The sequence below is a fragment of the Fusarium tjaetaba genome, assembly GCF_013396195.1.
Source record: "Fusarium tjaetaba strain NRRL 66243 chromosome Unknown NRRL66243_c0000449, whole genome shotgun sequence".
NCBI classification, from domain to species: domain Eukaryota; kingdom Fungi; phylum Ascomycota; class Sordariomycetes; order Hypocreales; family Nectriaceae; genus Fusarium; species Fusarium tjaetaba.
The window spans coordinates 1-18,619 of record NW_023501645.1 but is presented as its reverse complement, the minus strand read 5'-3'; the positions used below and the strand labels follow the sequence as shown (position 1 = coordinate 18,619).

Here is an 18,619-nt window from a genome sequence, read left to right as displayed (position 1 = left end):
AACAGGTTGCAGCATATGGATTCTCGCAGCTGCTTCCGGTCTGGACAATGCGATAGCACAAATCTCTGCAGCATGATATTGCAGTACCCGGTTCATCTGATTAAACCTCGTCAAGGCATCGAGAGGGCCTCCCGAGGAAGAGGGTTGTGAGAAAGGGGTTACTAGCCCTTCAGGCTTGTGAATCAAGAGAAGAATCTGACTCATGTGGTAAGATTGCATGCTAGAGGCACACATACTGCTACTGTACCATGTCTCATAACAGATCAACGATTCAGTCTGATGCCTGCATCTTTGACTTCTCTCAACATTGTAATGAGGCGTGCGTCGCACTCGGTATGATGGCCGAAAGCTTGAGGGCAGACCTTGGTGCCATGTTTCAAATTCTTGTTTTAATGAGAGCCATGTAGCCTCTAGGCCCTGTATTGATGTAGGTTGCTGTTTCGAATCGGTCGGGGTAGCAACGTAGTTGGCTAGTTTTGAGAGAAGCCATACAAGCGTGTTGGATATTATATCAGGCCGTAGAGACTCCGAATGGGCATCCTCTGAGGAATGCGAATCCATGTGGGCTATTGGTTTCCCATTTCCAGTCACGCTTAGACCCATTTGTCGCCAGATCACTGGATTTTCCGTATCGAGACGAGTTTTGTGACCATTGATCACTAGCCATGTTAGCTATGCTTTAGTTGGGAAGCAATGAGGTTTAAGAATGACAAGATAAGAAAGAAGCTTACAAGCTGCGAGGAAATCTTGCCTGGCAAAATTCCAACAAGCAGCACGTAGCAGACTTGGTAGTAGAGGATCAAGAACTGGGCCTGCTGATGTGGGCTGAAAATTAAAGCCCAGTTCCTCCGACAGACCAATAAAGGATCGGATACCATCAAGGTGTTCAGACCATGTCTGGTCACTAGCGGTGAGGAACTCGTAAACTGATAATATGGTGGCTGCTATGATGATCTCATTTCCGCATGGCTTGGGGGTGCGACCACGCTTGCTCTGTTGTATTGCGTTTTCTTGCCCAGAATCTCCTGAACTGAGGTCGGAAACATACCCTAGTAGTAGCGAAATGGCACGGTCGTAGTACTTGGTGCTATACCATGCAAAGTCCTTTTGGAAGCTGGTCTGCCAGGGTTGAAAATAGAACCGAGGCTCCTGTGGAGAGGGTTTAACTAAGGTGAGCTGCTTGGCTGCCACGGCACAGGCAGAATAAAGAAGCAGTGGACTACTCCATGCGAGCATTGGTATAACTCGATGGTAATGTCGATCCATGTCGAACAGATCCATCCTATAAGAAGATGGTTACAATGCAAGGCGACTGTCATGAGTTTTCGGGGTTGCTTACCAGTTTCCCATTGTGTCTGCAAATTGCCGCAAGAAAAAGGACAGCTCAGGGTCGGTTTCCACGATCTCCGATTTCCGGTCTATCGATTCCGTCGAAGCCAAGCTTCCTGTACTCTGACAGTCCTTAGATGGCGTGAGAGCATGCGCCGCGACCATTGCGGGCAAATGCGGTAGACTCTCATCTGTTCCAAAAGGAGACGGCGAAACGACGAAATCGAATGCCTCGGGGATGATTGACTCTCGTCGAGGCACTTCTGGCTGCACTGCAATGCTATTTGGTAAAGGTGAGCTCATTTCGCCCGACGTGCCGGGCGTGGCGGCTACAGTCGTCAGGTGATTTTGGGCTTCATTGAGATGGACCGTGGGTAAGTTCGCCAGCTGAACCAGGATGCGACCCGAGTCATAGACAGTATTTGAGATGGGGCTGGGGACACTGGTTGTTTCGTCGCTCACGTCTATATCTTGAGATCTGCTATGCTCACCAATAAACAAATGCCAATCTCTCTCATGGGCGTTGATACTCTCGTCGACGGCATCGTGGCAACTCGTATCAACAGGGCCAGGTTCTGATGGCTTCGACCGCGTCGGGGCCGCCACAAGATCAGGATCAGAGCTGCGAGTATAGACGCGGAATCGGGAGCTTGAGATATTGCATACGCGATTACGCTTGTAACACTGTTGACAGCAGGGTTGAGTTTCGTCGCACTTGATCTTCTGGATGCGGCACGGTAGACTAAAAGTAGCAGATAAAAGGTAAGCAAGCGAGCAACTTCGTTTCTATCAGAAGCAGGGCAATACCATCCAGTGCGCGATCTTTGCCCGTGGGCTCGGCGTCTCAGCGTCTTATCCATGATTGCTTGATGAATATACGGGTCGAGGAAGAAGCTTGGGTAACGTAAAGCAGGCAATATCCGAAATTGTAGGTAAAATGCGGTCCACTCCTTAAAACGCGGGGAAACGCGGGGAAACTGTTCATCTCGTGCCCAATGACTACACGGCACGCTACGCAGGTTTAGCGTCTGGTTTATTTAGTGGGATAGTTAGTGGCGGAAAATACCGCCAGGGCTATTTATTTGTTTCGTCTGATGATTGAGCTCCTAAGTGCGATGCTAGTGAGTTGAGATTATAAGCATATAGAAGTAGTATAGTATTGGAAAAAGGGTTAAAATAAGTGTAGTTAGTTAATAACCAAGTGGCCGTTGAGGCCGAAGGTGAAAAGAATCTATACAAGCTGGAGAGTCACTATCAATGCGCTTCTGCCAGCCAGCAACCATGACAGATTGAAAACAAAACCATTTACATAATCTCGGCATTTTTGCACAAACCCTCTGATGCTTTGCACTTTTGATAGAGTGAAAGGGCGCCTGGACCTCCACAGACCTGTTCCTTGTTACCTGCACAAGGCATCTCGCATTTACCCAGCTGTCCCTTAACAGGAAGCTTATTCTTATCAACAGCATTCCCGCAGTAACACTCTCGGCCGTATTCGAGGCCGGCGAACAAGTAGCCCTGATGCTCGCAGTAGTCAAGACACGACTCAATCGTCATGTTATCGGCACTCGTTTGGGCCATGTTAAGGCTGCGGGAACCGTAAGTGTCCTTGGCACATCCCAGGTAGCGGAACTTCTTGGTGTTGGTAACGTCGGTGAATGGCCACTTCGGTGGGCTGATCTTCTTAGTGGCATTGCACGCTTCACCAACAACTGGCGTAGCAGGCTCCGGGCCGAACGTAACAGGGTTGCAACCGGGGAGTGATTTGAGGACACCATTAGTCTTCTCATCGACCTGGACTGGCACGCGACATCCGTTCATGGCATCATCGTCGAAGAATGTAAGGGCAGGGCACTTCTCAATGACTCCAGAAGCATCAGTGCACTCTTTGACTGCCTTCTGCAGGACCTTAACGTCCCAACCGTTGAGAAAGTCGCCATGCAGGCCGTAGCCGGTCGGATCGCCATTGGAAAAGACAAAAGGATGCGAGCTCCCATGCCACCTGTCATTGAACTGGTCGACCTGAAAGACTACCTCGTAAAATATCGTGACGAGGCGCTTTGGGTGCGAACGTGGGCAAACACCACTATCAACCCGATCCGGATACGCCATATGGCTTTTGTGGTCAGGCGAATCCAGATTCTTGCCATCCCAGCAGGAGGGGAACATTACTTGAGCGCGCAATCCATTGGGGCAATTATGGGGAGGGATCTCATGGGTCTCGGGTCCGCTTACTCCAAGGCAGGCGTAAGAGATGGCCCTTTGTTCGAGCGTGTTTTTGAAACTTCGCAAATGCGGGTTACCCGCCAACATCTGGAAGCCCTCGGGGAACGCAAGCAAGCCCTTCTCGTATTCTGGATCCTTGGGATCCGATCGCTGTAGGTAATACACCAACATGCCACCTGTCTGAGGGACATCTTCGAAGGTGCCATCAGGGGCGCGATAGTAGAGGTTGGGAATCCAATAGTTGCTCAGATCTTCTCGGGCCTTGCAAGTAGTGCAGGTCGAGGCTCTGGCCGTATCGTAATTCATGGTGAAGTTGAACCCGTTCCCTCCCATGACAGTGTGTGCGTGGGCTGACAGCGTTCCCGGATTGACGATGGGATCAACCCGCTGGAGCGTTACGGGGCGACTGCAGGGCAGCCTGAAGAAGGCAGAGGCTGGACTGGCCACCAGGGCCAAGGTCGCAGCAACGCATGAAGAAAAGATACGCATTCTGATAGATGAAGTTTAAGATAGTAGCAAGAACAAGGAATTGAAAGGAGCGACAGATAATGAATGAATATAAGAAACCCGAGCCCTCTGTGAAAGAAAGTATAACTGAGCTGTGGAAAAATAAAACTATAACCAGGACAGACGTGGAAGATAATTATATAAGATCTTCTTTAATTACCTGTGTGTCAGTTTGTCTACAATATGCCGCCGAGTGGATCTAGAATAGTTTGTAATGAATGGAGGACTACGCTGATACGCTGTGGCGTTTGTTAATAGGGAATGTGGTTACAGGTTTTATGACTTGGCTGACTACTGGCTTCCTGAAACGTTAGTTCAAGCGCGCTGTACGCCGGCGGTTATTTGATTGGTTGTCGTCGGTGATTCTGGGCCAACCTTTAATAATTTTCTAACACTTATCTTCAGTGCCAAGGATATCCAGCGCTTCTGACAAACAGGGTTGCGGGCAGGGATTGCACTTCCCATGGACTACCACCAAGAGCCGTGCCACTTCCTTAAGATATCTTGTGTTGAAGGCGAGATGCACCGGCGGATCTGGGCCGCAATTCATATTTTCGATTCCTCAATGTCTATGCTCAGTGGTTTACCAAGGCTGAAGGGTTATAGGACACCAAACCACCCTGAAGCTGCAAGACAGTGGCCTCGATCCGAGCTGTACTGGTCTTCCGGAGTCACGCCTAAACTCGAAATTGACTCCAGTATCATGTACACTGGCCAGGTATAAGCTGAGTCTCACCGTCACTTGGCTGATTGATGTGAACGTTTCTCGAGGCCTCATGTCCCCTTCTGTTGTACAAAATATAAGCCCTGTTGCCTTAGGCCCCTAGTGTAGGGACCTTACACTTTTGTAGGTCTTTGGCACCGTGGTTTAGTTCAACACCTTCTAAGAAGCGATGCGCAGAGACCCTCGTTGCAACGGCGGTTCTCAGCACATTCCTCTATGGTTTCGGAACATGGCTGAGCACGACCGGTTAGACCGACTATATTGATATTTCAGACATCGAGGGTACATTAATGAGATTCAAGGACACCTGGGTGCGATGGAGCGAGTGATCGCCAGAGGCCAGAAGGGCAAAGGACTTGATGAATCTGGTGTTCCAGAAGTTGGGTTAGAGCATGGGGACGGTGCCGATGAGTGAATTCTCACTGGTTTTGAATGGTAGGGGCTTGGATTTTGGCTGCGATATAAAGTATGCATGATCTGATATTGATATCGGTGACGTGTGACGCGTTTCCGGAAAGAACGCGTGGGACCGTGCCACCCTTGCTAAATCCATCAAAACCACTTTTCGTCTCCCATTTCCCATTTAGCCCATGTCAACTAATGAAACCAACTAACCTATACTATATGGTCATGTAATAAATTGGCAGATGCCGTCCAACTTATTAGGCAATCCCACTACGCGAAGATCAATACTCCGCCTTTAAGAAACTTCATTTTCACCTCAGTTTACAGAGCGTGCCATCATCTGCACGCTCTATAGCTATGTGTTTACAACTAACAGCTATCGCGTCAGGCAGCGCCAAGTAAGAAGTGTCAAGTCTGTAAAACACCTCGCCAGCATTCAAAAGTATAAGTCACCATAAACATGCTCGATGAGCAAGTCAACTTGGAAAGAAAACGCTTGCCAGGCTCTTAACTGGAGCTATTAATAGCTAGAGAAATCCACTCAATTAGACACTACATAATGTAACGAATACACTGTCCTTTCTTGAGCTCATGTCTGAGAAACATGTGCATTAAACACTGAACCAAAACCATCGAATCCGAACAGCATTAGGTCCTGGTCGGAATACTCTAGCAGCCATGGTTCCAAATCCGGAAACAGGGTTTGAGTGGTGGGTAAAATAGAAGATTCGAAGTTACTGGTAGAAGCGAGGGGAAGATTTCCAGCACTGCCCAAAGGCTGAATCTGAGATAGGTCCAGATCCACCACCATCCCTGATAGCGAAGGTTGGTTCATGGTAGAGCCTGAGACCTCAACACTACTAGACTTCTGAATAGCCTCCTGTAGGCGTTCGATAAGTCGCAGTGCGTTCATGGCCAACCTACTGCCCTCAGCCATAAACTTCAGAGCATTTATGCCTTGTGTTATTGGTAATGAATCAGAAGTGGGATAAAGGAGAGAGTGTAACAAAAGTACAATAGTGGCAGAGCTGCATGTATGAAAATCTGTAAACGAATACTTGGCGAGTAGGCCACGGTGATGCAACTGAGTAATCCAGCTAATGATCATTGTGGCTGCCTCTCTGCACTTTTCCACCAGTCTTTGCGATCTGAGATATGCTTCTTGGTCTCCCAAAGCCATTGAGACAGATGGAGGCTGAAGTGTTTGGCGAACAAGACGTAACGTGGCACCGCGGCCAACGTTTACCCAAATCAGGAGATAGATTATCTGTAGATGGGCATCGGCTCGGAACAACGGTCCTGGGGACTTGGAGATATCAATTGGAACAGGCGGCCTGAGAGATTCCATTTTAAATAAGGCCCATTTATATGTACTCTCACTCTTGTCAATGGGTCTGGGGCTCGTCAGCTACTGTGATATCTCTAACATGGAAAGAATAGATTGTTCCATACGCTTCACTGATAATCTCATCCATCCCCATGGTCAGCTTAGTTATTGCAATGAGGCGATCGACAGCCTGACAGTCATCCCCATCTAGATCTTGTCGCTTCTGTGGCAGCGAAACACTGATGTCCTTGACTTGCAGCATCGTTGGAAGACCCATGATACCAGATATTAGACTATATGAACTGTCAGCTGTCATGAATAAATAAAACATTAACGACTGTCATACCGTTCCATAGTGTATATAGTCCAAAAGACCCGGACTTTGACCTCCCGAGCTTGAGGAGTTTCCTCGCTATTCCCCCCTTCGCGGTGCATCGAGAGGCCAAGTGCTTGATTCAGGGCCAATCCCAGATAGATATGGTGGTGCTCAATATCGTCAGTCGAAAGCAGGTATAGCGATGCCAAGAGGGAGCATATCACGCTCTCGACAGAGTTATCTGCAATTACTCTGGGTATTAGCCTGGTAGCATTTGCAAAGAGCTTGCCACCTGGAACATCTCGGTCTGCATCCATAAAGTGGAATGGTTCGACCAAATGCTTGAAGGTACTCGCCAAAGCCAAGACGAGAAGAACATGACAGACATTGGCACAGCGAAGTTGCTGCGTGGAAGGTCTATCAGCATACAGTTCGGTAAAGATGTCTCGAAACCTCTTCTTGTCGAAGTAGTACCAGTTAGTCTCGAGAAATGTAAAAAATAAATCAACAAGATCTTCAGAAACCTCGCGGGGAGGAAGCTGGTCGAGCATATTACTGATGGAATATGCATCCTCTTGCTGAGCAAGGGGGTTGACATGTAACCGATCCTGTGTATGCTTGGTTAGAACATGCCAAAACGAATGAGGCTGTCGTGGCTTGTATTACGCACGTAGTGATCCTTTGAAGAGACTGGGGGGATAGTCTCTGAGACTGCAGCTAGGAAGCTAGCGTGGGAAACCGAAGACGTATGATCTACCAGAGAGAATAAGACATGAGCTAGTACTTGCCAAATCAACATTAAACATACCGTTCTCTACTGTCGCTGGCAAGTTGTTCGCTTCAGGCTCCGTGACCACTCTGGGCGGAGGAATTGGCTTCGACGCCATAGATAATGGTCCAAGAGAACTATCATTTTGAAGAAAAAGAAGTGGACCCCTCTTCCAAACAGCTTCATTGAAGAGATTTGAAACAATTGACAGCTGTTCAGAATTGAGCTTGATGTCAGGAAATCTATCTTGTAAACATCGGGAGACGTCTGTTGTCACCGTATCCCATACTGACGAGCTTTAAATCAAGAAATCAGTACATGGAACTTTTGAGATTGTATGAAAATGGTGAATGAAGAAGTAGGATGAGAGCGAGTCTCACTTACCTATACAGTCTCGATGGAACATCACATGGTTGGTTGCCACGATCCTTGAGAACCGGCTCAAAGGTGCATGCAAGGCCGAACCGAGTGCACTCTTCGCATTGATCTACCGAGGTCAAGACGCACTTCTTCTTACTGCCTCTACAAGAAAGACATGCGCGTACCGCTCTTTTTCGCTTTTCTAAAGGGACGTGCGGGCGGTGTCTCTTCGATGGGCCTGGTTGCGGCGGAGGGGGCATTATAGACACAGCAAGCTCGATGATTGTGAGGATTCAGGTACAATATCAAAAGTTTTTCAATTATCAGACGACAAATCGCAGCGCTCGGGAAGAAAAGTGGATGACGAGGTTTGACTTTAAAGGAGGGGTTACTGAAACTAAAGACAATCACGTGAACAACATCTACCAGCCAAGGCAAAAAACACTAATTTTCAAGTATTTTAAGGGGCTGAATCCGATAAGGCTAAGAGATAAATTTCTTGAGATCTCCCAGAGTCAATAGAAGCTTATAATGTGGGGGAACAATGCGTACTAAGTGCTGTGTCAGCAAATCAACGCGAGGCGTTTCTCCATAGGCTTGCATTATGCATATCACATATTCAGTTTGACAGCCAACATATGCTGACTTCAACTTGGCAGGAATGATCTATTGTTGGTTTCATGATAGAATGTAATACGTCTCTTGATTGAGTCTACAAGCTAAGCAATATTTACTGTTCGGCTGAAGTAGGTTTCCAGTTCTGACCACCTTGACGCGAAGACTCGTCCATCCTTGAATGTTGCCAGTACGTGCTTCTCAGGTGTATCCAGAACGGTAATATCCTCCAATGGATTCACGTTCAAGATCAACAGGTCGGCAGCAAATCCTGGGGCGACCTGGCCCAAGAACCCTTCCTGCCTAAGCATTCGAGCAGCGTTGATGGTCGCACTTTGCAGAACTTCAAGCGAACTTTGGACTTGCGACCGGAGCCCGAATTCGCGGGATTGCGCAAAATGTAACTGCCCGAGGAGGTCACTTCCGAAACATATCGTTACTCCAGCTTCCATTGCAATTTTAATGGCTTCCAATCCTTTTTCCAGTACCTCTCTGTTCTTCTTGGCTGAAGCAGGTGGCAGAAAGCCTTCAAATTGCTCCATAGTTGCGTAAGCAACCAAGGTCGGGGTCAGAAAGACTCCTTTGGCAGCCATGAGTTCAGCGGTTTCTTTATCGATGAGATTTCCATGCTCTATACCCAGAACTCCCTGATTGACTGCTTGTCGGATCGCTTGAGGTGTGTAGGCATGAGAAGCCACGTATGTGCCTGCGTTAGACGCAACCGTCACAATAGCCTTGATCTCCTGATCTGAGAACTGGATGTGCTCGATCTTATCTGTTGGACTAGCCACACCACCACCGCCCATGATCTTGATAAAGTCGGATCCTTGGCGAAGCTCCTCCCGGGTATACTTCAAACAGTCTGGCACGCCATCAATGACTCGCCCGATCCCTTGGATAGTTCCGCCGCAGCACTCATGTTCGTTTAGCTGTTCGCGGACGTCTGCATGACCGCCTGTTTGCGATAATGCGTGTCCAGCGATGAATAGCCTTGGGCCTGGAAGAACATAGTCCTCAATCGCTTTTTTCAAGGGAGCTAAAGCACCACCGCAATCTCTCACGGTTGTAAATCCCCTCTCCAACATAGATTTGCAGACTTGTGGCTGGCGTAGGAGCGAGGCTGAAAGGTTCCAATTCTTCAAATCCTCCAGACCCTTCTTTCCAGGAACTGCTGCGAGATGCACATGACAGTCTATCAGGCCGGGACAAACATACTTTCCGCCCAAGTCCATTTCCAAAACAGACGGATCGTCGCTCCATTCAGTTGCATCGCCATTGATAGATTTGATGATACCATCGCAGAGATGGATCGTTGCGTTCTCTAGCACAGTGCCTTGAACAGGGTCAATGATATTGGCCCCGGTGAGAATGTATCTTGGTCGCGGAGGAGGAATCCAAGGAATGATTATGTGATCGGGGATCATAGGGATTTTGGCCATGACGCAGTAAGCTAGTTTGTAACGTTGTAATAAGATAAGGTGCCAACCTTTTCACCATGATTCGTATCGGCGAGGGTATTTCCTCTTTCTAAATACATTTTTCAAAGCCTAGGAATGGGAGAAGAAAGCTGGGGAGACTGATTTCGGTTCGGGTACTTGTACCCGTTTAGGTCAAGGGGCTAAGAATCTGGGGAAGTAGCTGGAATTTAGTCGGGTACCTGTACCCAGCCAATCGGATTGCTCAAGATCTGGGTACATGTACACGGAGCCACATTTCTGGGCAATTGGGTTTAGAGTCTTGGACCCATAGCTGGAGGGGTCGATAGCCGAGATAGTTGGTGAGGACGGGATCCGCCTTGCACACGTTCATCTCAAGGGTCGCTCGTTTCTACTCGTTATCTTTGTGGCTTGACAGAGTGGTATATAAAGAGCAACACAACCTCTACGGAATTTCTTGAATCATCACAATTTAAGACCCCATTGAACTACAACACTACCAGTCATGCACAACACCATGAGTTTAAAGGAAAACCGCAGCTGTCCTAGCCAGGATAAAGCCTCAATAGAGCTTTCGAACAAACATTCTAGTGCCAGTGTCGGAGAAGCAAACTCAACCTTGACAATGACCCCGGCCGAGGAGCGAAAGCTGGTTCGAAAGATTGACCTGCAGTAAGTCACTCACTGTTTCTGATTATACGTTGATCTAAGAGTGCCACAGTTTGATGCCCTTAATGTTCGTTCTATACCTTTTTCAGTATCTTGACAAGACGTCCCTTGGCTACACTGCAATCATGGGTATCTTGCAGGATGCAGTAAGTCAACCTGTCATCTATATCAACAAGAAACATGAACGATAATAACAATGTCCTAGAACCTTAGTGGCAATCAATACTCCTGGGTCTCTAGCTTCTTTTATGTGGGATTCCTCATTGCTAGTCCTCTTTCTTCAATTCTCCTGGTCAAATTCCCAGTGGCTAAAGTCGTTGTCTTGACTGTGTATGTTTCTTCCCTCATAGCCCCTACAACACCCTTATGTACTTGTGTTGATGTGTTGAACTAGGCTCATTTGGGCAGGCATCCAGATGGTTATGGCTGCTGGCAAGAGCTTTGCCAGTCTGGCTGTTTTGCGTATCCTACTCGGTGCTTTTGAGGCTGCTATTGGCCCAGGCTTTACAATCATCACGTCCACTTGGTACAAACCCTCTGAACATGCCTTGCGTCACGGTCTCTGGTATGGCGGAGCTAGTGTGGCATACATAATAGGCGGTATCATGGCGTATGGCATCTCCCATATCGACAGTGCAATCAAAAGTTGGCAGGTATGTGAGCGCATGATTCAGACAAGAGGTAATGTGTGGTTCAAGAGCTAATCACTCCCCCAGTTCCTATTTATCATCTTCGGAGCAGCAACCTTTATTTGGGGCTTGGTTGTTTGGTGGCTACTGCCTACTACTCCCCAAAGTGCTTGGTTCCTTAATGAACACGAAAGGAAACTAGCTTTTGCAAGAGTACAGGGAGCGAGGCATTCTACACAAACAGGCAAATGGAACTATGCACAGATGAGGGAAGCCTTCATAGACCCGAGGTCTTGGTTGTTTTTTCTCCTCTGTGTGTTTTCAACCATTCCAGGTGGTGGTTTGACTGCCGTAAGTGATGCACAATGCCCAAGGCCTTGTCTACCCATATGTCTAATTGGAACCGCTACTAAACAGTTCAATCACAGTTTGGAAGCGTTATCATAAAGGACTTTGGATACAGTGTGCTCCAAACCCAACTTCTGTCTATGTCGGTAGGCGCGTTTCTTCTCTTCTTTGTCATCTTGACTGTAGGGATTTCGATGACACTGAAGAATGCGCGATGCCTGTCTATTGCTATTCTTAATTTTATATCCTTGGCTGGGGTCTTGATGGTTAAGCTTCTTCCAGAGTCCAACAAGATTGCCCGTCTTGCAGGCATCTGGCTGGTTTGCGCACAAGCCAGTGCTTTCCCAACAACTCTCAGTTTGGTTTCCAGTAATATCACCGGGCACACAAAGAAAGCTACTGTCAATGGGATGCTATTTGTTGGATTTTGCGTTGGGTACATTATTGGGCCACTTACGTTTATTGCGCAAGAAGCCCCTGGCTACAAGGTAAGTTCTAAGTATCTACTCCATGACCTATCAGTCTATATTAATCTTTTTGCCCAGACTGCATTTAACATCATGGTAGCCTGTTATGTTCTTAACATTGTCATTGTTACCTCCATGAGACAGATAATGGCAAGATGGAATAAACAAAGAAATCAGCAGCATGGAGCTGAGGCTGTCTCAGATGGACACATTCTTGAACACGCAGGCCAGGCTGATCTTGATGAGACTGATTGGGAGAACCAAGAGATCCGTTACTCTTTGTAAAAAAGCAAGATCTTAGGCGATTGTGTGGGTGACGAGTATATTGCCCGTATGTGTTTATTGGTGTCCTTTACCTTTGTGGCCTGGGGGCTGAAGCCTCTTTTAAAACCCGAACTTTACCGCAGTTACTCTTTGTAAATGAGGGTGGTCTAACAACCTTTTGATTAACTGTTGATGTTAATATGTAGTTATGACTTATTTGGCATGTTTGACCTGATGGAAGGAGTACGGAACATCGGGGTGACGTGCAATTGTGAGGTGACAAGGATGAGGTTGCACTTCACTCTGGGCTTCTTGTCGGCATCGACCCACTCGATGGTATTGAAGCGCTGGCAACACGGGTACTGCCTATCTCAAAGAACCTATGATAGAATCGGTAAGCGCCGAGCGTCAATATATTCATGACTTGGGGGTCTGTGTACCTTGCGAACGCGGCAGTTCTCGCACAATGAAACGGTCAGCTAAACTACCAATGGGAATCTAAGAGGCTTGTTACACTGACTGCAAGACTAACTTGGACATTGCGATCTGTTGAAAGGGGTTCTAGCGTGTCATCTCTGTGAGGAGCAATATCTTATCTATGATGAGCGAGACCGTAGGAGACCAAACATGCAGGCAGTCGTCGGGTAAATGAAGCACGGACAGTGACAGGAAAGATCGTATCCGGGCCCGTCGAGAGTAGGCCAAAGACCTATGAAATGAGTTTGTTAATGTGCATGTCACACTGAACACGTCGTTCATCATGGCCCATCGGTCCTGTATAATATTCTTATAAGACCTATCAATCTTTCTCTACCTCCTTGCCCCCTACTGCCTACCCCTTAAATAAGGTACTCCCGTAAAGTTTAAATAATATTTCGGACAGCATTCTTAATATATGCCACAGCACCTCCCTTGTGCTTTTCCTCTCCCAACTCAGCATTACTAGCGTCTCTGTCCTCTGCAGAGATACCTACACTATTGATCTCCCTCATGCCTGTGTAGATATCAATGTCTTTTGTTCTGATGAAGAATGGGCGGTGTGCTGGCACATAGACCCAGCTGTAGGCCTTCCAGACTAAGTAGAGGAAGATCAGTAGCGGACCGGCGAGGTAGAGCTGGAAAAAGTTTGTTGCATTCAGGTTAGGGCCGCCAACGGGATAAAGCGCGACGTAGAACTGAGCGATCAGAGCAAGCACGCAGACAAGCAAGCATATCCAGGAACCCCAGACGCCGCAATTGGCCTTGTAGGGAAGCTCGTCCAAGGTATGACCGTTCATGGCCCTGTTAGAAGTTAGTCATCGAGGAACAAAGCAGGGGAGAAAACAAGAGGAGATTTGCTTACCAGGCCTTGCGGAAGCGGATATGAGCCAGAGCGATGCCACCGTACACGAAGAGGATAGTAAGACCCGACAGTGACAGGAGCCAATTGAAGATCGTGCCACCATTATGCGCCAGGTTAATGAATGCTAGTAGCCCAAAGAGGAGCTGAAGAATAACCACGGGAATAGGACGACCCTTCTTGTCAACATAGGCCATTTTCTTTGGGAACATTCCTGTACAGAGAGTTTGTGTTAGCGTCTCAAACAACATGTTCATATCATCACGTAGCACGCACCATTTGCAGCGAGAGCCTGAAGCGTTCGAGTCGAGCCGAAGGTGCACGAGTTAGCAACACTCATAACGGCGATCAGGATAACGGCGTTAAAAATCGATGGCAGGACCTTGATGCCGGCAAGCTCAATTGCAATGACAAAAGGCGACCCTTGCGACGCGGTAGTCGCACTGCCGTACAGGGGACTGTTTGCCGGCACGATGAGTCCAACAATGAGAAGGTTGACGACGTAGAAGATACCGATTCGCCATGCGACCTGATTCGAGGCCTTGGGGATCTCCTTCCTTGGATTGGTTGTTTCCGCGGCAGCCAGTCCTGTCAGCTCGGTGCCAGTGTAGGCGAATGCTGCAGTGACGAAGACGCTGCAGAAGCCGTGGAAGCCGTTGAGGAATGCGCTGTAAGGATCGTTCCTGTTTCAAAATACATGTTAGCCTAGTCCAGCCACTTGGAGGCATGCATGACATTACCAGTATCTTCCACCGATGTAGCCTCTGTCGTCTGTTGGAACGCCGCCACAGTTGATTATTATTCCCAGGATAATAAAGCCTATGCATGCGAGTATCTTCATCAAGCTGAGAACAAATTCGACCTAATTCAATAATCGGTCAGCTCATTGTCCACATGTCTCAAGGCTGGGAACTTTTCAGACAGGTGGGAACATACCTCGCCGTATCCCCTGACGCCAAAGAATTGAATGACCACCAAGGCGACAAGTAGCGGGACGATCCAAGCACTGTTGTTGATACCGTGCGAACCTGGCCAGAAATGGATCATGTTGCAAGCAGCGGAGATCTCAAAGGGAAGGACAGTCAGCCAGCTGATGGCGTACTCGATGCCGCACGCCCACCCGAAGGAGGGATCAACGAAGCGGCAGATGTACATGGTGAAGGCACCGTTGATCGGATACAGGACAGTCATTTCTGCGAGGGCCTGCATCATGAGGTATCTAAATGATCTATGTCAATATCCATCAACTGCAGGGAAAGATGCTTCGAAGGGGAACATACACCATGACACCTGAAGAACACACACGTTAGCTATCGCATCACGACCAATGTCGGGTACACAACTTACCAACAATTAGGAAACCAAGAAAAACAGAAGCAGGTCCGCCAGTCTGAAAAGCAGTTCCAGAACCGATGAACAGGCCAGCACCAATTGCACCACCACTTAGAAAAGCGACCATTAGTTGATATACAATTGAGTACTTGATATTAAACCCTTACATGGCAATCATCTGCATGTGCCTGCCCTTGAGATTTTTATGGAGGGGATTGGTCGTCCCGGCCTCTGGGTTATCGACAGGTAACTGCCCGCCGGCCTTGGGATCAACCGTGCCCGATTTGTAGTCAGCGCCATCGCTGCCGCCATTGTTTTCGTTCTTAAGACTCATCGTGACGAGGAGAGAGGAGAGGGCGGAAATGGGTAGGAATGGGAGAGATGAGAAAGAAGAAAGAAAGAAATGTAGAAGATGGAAGCTACCCCAATTTAGAGCTCCAGGCAAATCATGTGCCCCCCTCTGGGAGCCATTGCTTACGCTTGCTGGCACGATACTGCCTTCCTCAATGGAGTGTGCCGCACGGCTGCTACGGCATCAATCAATAGCTAATGTGTCCAATCGGCGATGGTTTGGCGATAAGCAGCCTGTTCCAATCTTACTCCAACGCCATGGCGCTCTGTCAACGAGGGGAAATGTGGGCCGGCGGATCCGGTCTTCATCGTAAGCTCTCATGTCATTAGTGGTTCGCCTGTGCTCCTTATCATACTCTACATAACTACCTGCCATTTGCGGAGGTGCGAGGAGTAAAGGTGGATTCCGGGGGACAAGGTTCAGCTTCCCTAAATGACCTAGTTGCGGCCAAGGCGATACGCGAATGCTTGTCTCATGACCTCCTCCCCTACCTGAATCGGGCGTTAGCTCGAACCCTGGTCAAGACAGCGTGCCGGTTAGCCGAATGTGAAGCTAGGACTGTACTGTGAGCTGCTGGTAAAAACAGTATCTCATAAGGCCATATCTTGCTTATGGGTCCCAGTGACGAAACAGCTGGCCAACTGATTAAACAAGATTAGCTAAGCCATTGGTTTTCATCATGGCCGCTATATTACTCGACTGGAAAGCCGCACGTATCCGGTCTCTATGGAACCAACACCATCGGAGATCTTCTGCTTGAGCGAAAAGCAAATCCGAACGCGCAAGCATTAGATGGTCCAACTCCTTTCCACACTGCAGTAGACTTCGGAAGCAGAGATGTGATCAAGAATCTCATTAAGCACGGTGCACAGACGCATCCGATGCGATACACAATAATGGTCAAATGCCACTTCACTGGAGAGGCCCTTTCCTCCTCCCGTATCCCTGCTGTTGGATCTCGGAGCGGATTCCAGGCTAACAGACGAGAAAGGATGCACGCAGCCCTCCATTATGCCGTTCAAGCAGGCCATGATCCAGCCCTAGCTGTTATTCCATTGCTCCAACGAGGCGCTGATCCGAACATTGCCGCTGCTGACGGCTGGACACCGCTATTGCGTGCTATTAATCGGATGACCGGACCAGCTGACTACAGCGAGGCCGTCCTCAAGACCCTACTCAATACGAGTGTTGCCAATGTAAATCGCCTATCAACTATCCCTTCTGGTGATACTACGCCCCTGATGCTAGCCATCAAGGTCAGAAGCCAGCGAGCGATACAACTTTTCACAGATCATGGTGCAGACATCACGATTCCGGTAGAGCGTGACGGGCATCGTATCACTCCTGTTCTCCGAGCCGCCGCGTGCCATAGACCATAAGAGGTCGAAATCCTCCGACAACTGCTCACGGAAGCGAGTTCCAGGGAAAAGACGGCAGCCGGCATCAGCCCGGCTCATATTGCTGCCCTTCATGGGCACTCTGACTCTCTACGGCTCGTGCTGGAATACGGTACCGACGCCAACGCAGCTGATATGGAGGGAAGAACGCCGCTACACTTGGCCGCACGGCATAGCCACCCGGAATGTATCTCACTTCTTCGAGTATACGGAGCAGACGCCAACGGCAAAGCGAACGACAGAACCACTCCTCTACATGAAGCCGCGAGGAACACAGATGAGGACTTTGTCCGGTTGTTACTAGATGTGGGGGCTTATATGTTGGTTAAATGTGATAGAAGAATGCAGTCACCCATAGATATCATGAGGGAGAAGGTCAGATTGGAAGTGGATGAGAATGTTCAGAAAAGGTATTTATGGATCCTGACCATTATGATAGAAATGCTGGCCGAGAGAGGTCCGCGATAGGGGAAGTTTCGCAGGATAGATAAGAGGGCTGGAGTATTGAGGCACTGCAAGAATTCTGCGTGCCTGATGAGGAAGAGAGACCACGTGGGCCAACAGTAGCACGACTAAGGGAAAGATATCAGCTGGGATTTGGCGCAGAAGCAGGAAAGCATTAGCTACTGCCTAGTACCGGCGATATGGCGAAGCTTCTGTAATCAACTTTCTTACAAATAATTCAATTTCTACGTTGCTTATCCATCTCAAGTTTGATTCCTAGGGTACACTTCTGAATAAATCCTGTCCAAGTCTTCTTTAAACTTTCTCTCGACCAGTTTCCTTTGTATACTACCCTTTGCAGTTCTCGGTAGTGTACCATTGGGCACGACGACAATAAGTCGCGAGTCGAGGATACGCTCGTGTTTATATCTGCGCTCATGGAAGGGCGTAATTCGACGCAAAATCTCAGCCTGCAATCCATCGTGGCCCTCAGTTCGTTTGGCCTCGACAAAAAGGGCGGGTGAAGGTCTGGCAGCTCCAACGACAACCGCGGCGCTGAGGAGATCCTTGCCACACGTCTTAAGTGCGTTGTTCTCAATGGAGCGCGTATCACAGCGCAGCGAGATCTCCATCTTGATCCCATCGTCATTGCGACCCTTGGAGACGTAACGATCGGGTCCGTCTTCGAGAAAGACATCGCCTGTAATGAAGTCACCTGTTGTTGGGTCGCAGAGCGAAGGGTGCGGACATTCAGGCGCATGCTTGGGGACCACTAGTTCCACGAGCTTCCCAGTTGGTGCACCGTCAACAGCGCTGATGGGCGCTCCGCTGACAGTGCCATTTGACACGACTGATATAGGTCGCATGTCAAATGTTGATCCAGGCCACGTCCGCAATAAATTCCCATGTCGCCCCCCCACACCCATCAGCATACAGCCGACCTCTGTGCTGGCGAAGAGGTCGACTAGGTTGATTCCCTGCTCCCGAGCCCAAGTTGCTTCAGTTTCCTCCAGTGGAAGTCCGCCATAAGTGCAGGCATCAAAGCTCTGGAGCATGACCAGAAGCTCGGGATCCTTGCGAGATTCTTTGATGACGCCGGCCATGAATGAGGAAAACATGTTAAGTACTGTCACTTTATACCTTTATATTTAAAACCTTTATGACTTATTTAGTAAAGCTTTATTTAATTAAAAACCTAGTCCTAATTATAAGTCTTTAATAGATAAGCTTTTTTACTAAATACTACTAGCTTATCTAACTTTTCCTTTATCTTACTTAGTAACTTATCTTTATATTAAGTTTTTATAATTAACTTTTTCCTATAAATATAATATATAGTATACTTAATCTAGGTTTTACTTTAT

At 48.2% G+C, this 18,619-nt stretch overlaps 8 protein-coding genes across 8 annotated transcripts; 2 read left to right on the top strand and 6 right to left on the bottom strand.

The window, feature by feature from the left end:
- Nucleotides 1-511: 511 nt before the first annotated feature.
- FTJAE_13652 (Zn(II)2Cys6 transcription factor) lies at nt 512-2,189 on the bottom strand (the record flags this gene model as incomplete). The annotated part of the gene is made up of 4 exons (XM_037346818.1): nt 512-672; nt 732-1,282; nt 1,340-1,951; nt 1,996-2,189. 4 exons carry the CDS (start codon nt 2,187-2,189, stop codon nt 512-514), a joined length of 1,518 nt encoding a protein of 505 aa, XP_037199323.1.
- A 445-nt stretch (nt 2,190-2,634) lies between these two features.
- On the bottom strand, nt 2,635-3,861 carry FTJAE_13651 (WSC domain protein; the record flags this gene model as incomplete). The annotated part of the gene is made up of 1 exon (XM_037346817.1): nt 2,635-3,861. The coding sequence occupies one exon, from the start codon at nt 3,859-3,861 to the stop codon at nt 2,635-2,637; it is 1,227 nt and encodes a 408-aa protein (XP_037199322.1).
- A 1,919-nt stretch (nt 3,862-5,780) lies between these two features.
- FTJAE_13650 (C6 transcription factor) lies at nt 5,781-7,721 on the bottom strand (the record flags this gene model as incomplete). The annotated part of the gene is made up of 5 exons (XM_037346816.1): nt 5,781-6,585; nt 6,644-6,811; nt 6,865-7,442; nt 7,505-7,587; nt 7,643-7,721. 5 exons carry the CDS (start codon nt 7,719-7,721, stop codon nt 5,781-5,783), a joined length of 1,713 nt encoding a protein of 570 aa, XP_037199321.1.
- A 961-nt stretch (nt 7,722-8,682) lies between these two features.
- Nucleotides 8,683-10,017, bottom strand: FTJAE_13649 (linoleate diol synthase; the record flags this gene model as incomplete). The annotated part of the gene is made up of 1 exon (XM_037346814.1): nt 8,683-10,017. The coding sequence occupies one exon, from the start codon at nt 10,015-10,017 to the stop codon at nt 8,683-8,685; it is 1,335 nt and encodes a 444-aa protein (XP_037199320.1).
- A 514-nt stretch (nt 10,018-10,531) lies between these two features.
- FTJAE_13648 (DAL5-Allantoate and ureidosuccinate permease) lies at nt 10,532-12,412 on the top strand (the record flags this gene model as incomplete). Its single annotated transcript, XM_037346813.1, has 6 exons — nt 10,532-10,686; nt 10,736-10,829; nt 10,889-11,013; nt 11,078-11,336; nt 11,741-12,148; nt 12,206-12,412. 6 exons carry the CDS (start codon nt 10,532-10,534, stop codon nt 12,410-12,412), a joined length of 1,248 nt encoding a protein of 415 aa, XP_037199319.1.
- An 842-nt stretch (nt 12,413-13,254) lies between these two features.
- Nucleotides 13,255-15,396, bottom strand: FTJAE_13647 (GAP1-general amino acid permease; the record flags this gene model as incomplete). Its single annotated transcript, XM_037346812.1, has 8 exons — nt 13,255-13,672; nt 13,734-13,944; nt 14,007-14,413; nt 14,471-14,592; nt 14,667-14,949; nt 15,011-15,020; nt 15,078-15,172; nt 15,230-15,396. The coding sequence occupies 8 exons, from the start codon at nt 15,394-15,396 to the stop codon at nt 13,255-13,257; spliced, it is 1,713 nt and encodes a 570-aa protein (XP_037199318.1).
- Nucleotides 15,397-16,093: 697 nt separating this feature from the next.
- On the top strand, nt 16,094-16,793 carry FTJAE_13646 (ankyrin; the record flags this gene model as incomplete). The annotated part of the gene is made up of 2 exons (XM_037346811.1): nt 16,094-16,127; nt 16,183-16,793. The coding sequence occupies 2 exons, from the start codon at nt 16,094-16,096 to the stop codon at nt 16,791-16,793; spliced, it is 645 nt and encodes a 214-aa protein (XP_037199317.1).
- A 725-nt stretch (nt 16,794-17,518) lies between these two features.
- On the bottom strand, nt 17,519-18,373 carry FTJAE_13645 (acetyl synthetase; the record flags this gene model as incomplete). Its single annotated transcript, XM_037346810.1, has 1 exon — nt 17,519-18,373. One exon carries the CDS (start codon nt 18,371-18,373, stop codon nt 17,519-17,521), a length of 855 nt encoding a protein of 284 aa, XP_037199316.1.
- Between the last annotated feature and the right edge of the window lie 246 nt (nt 18,374-18,619).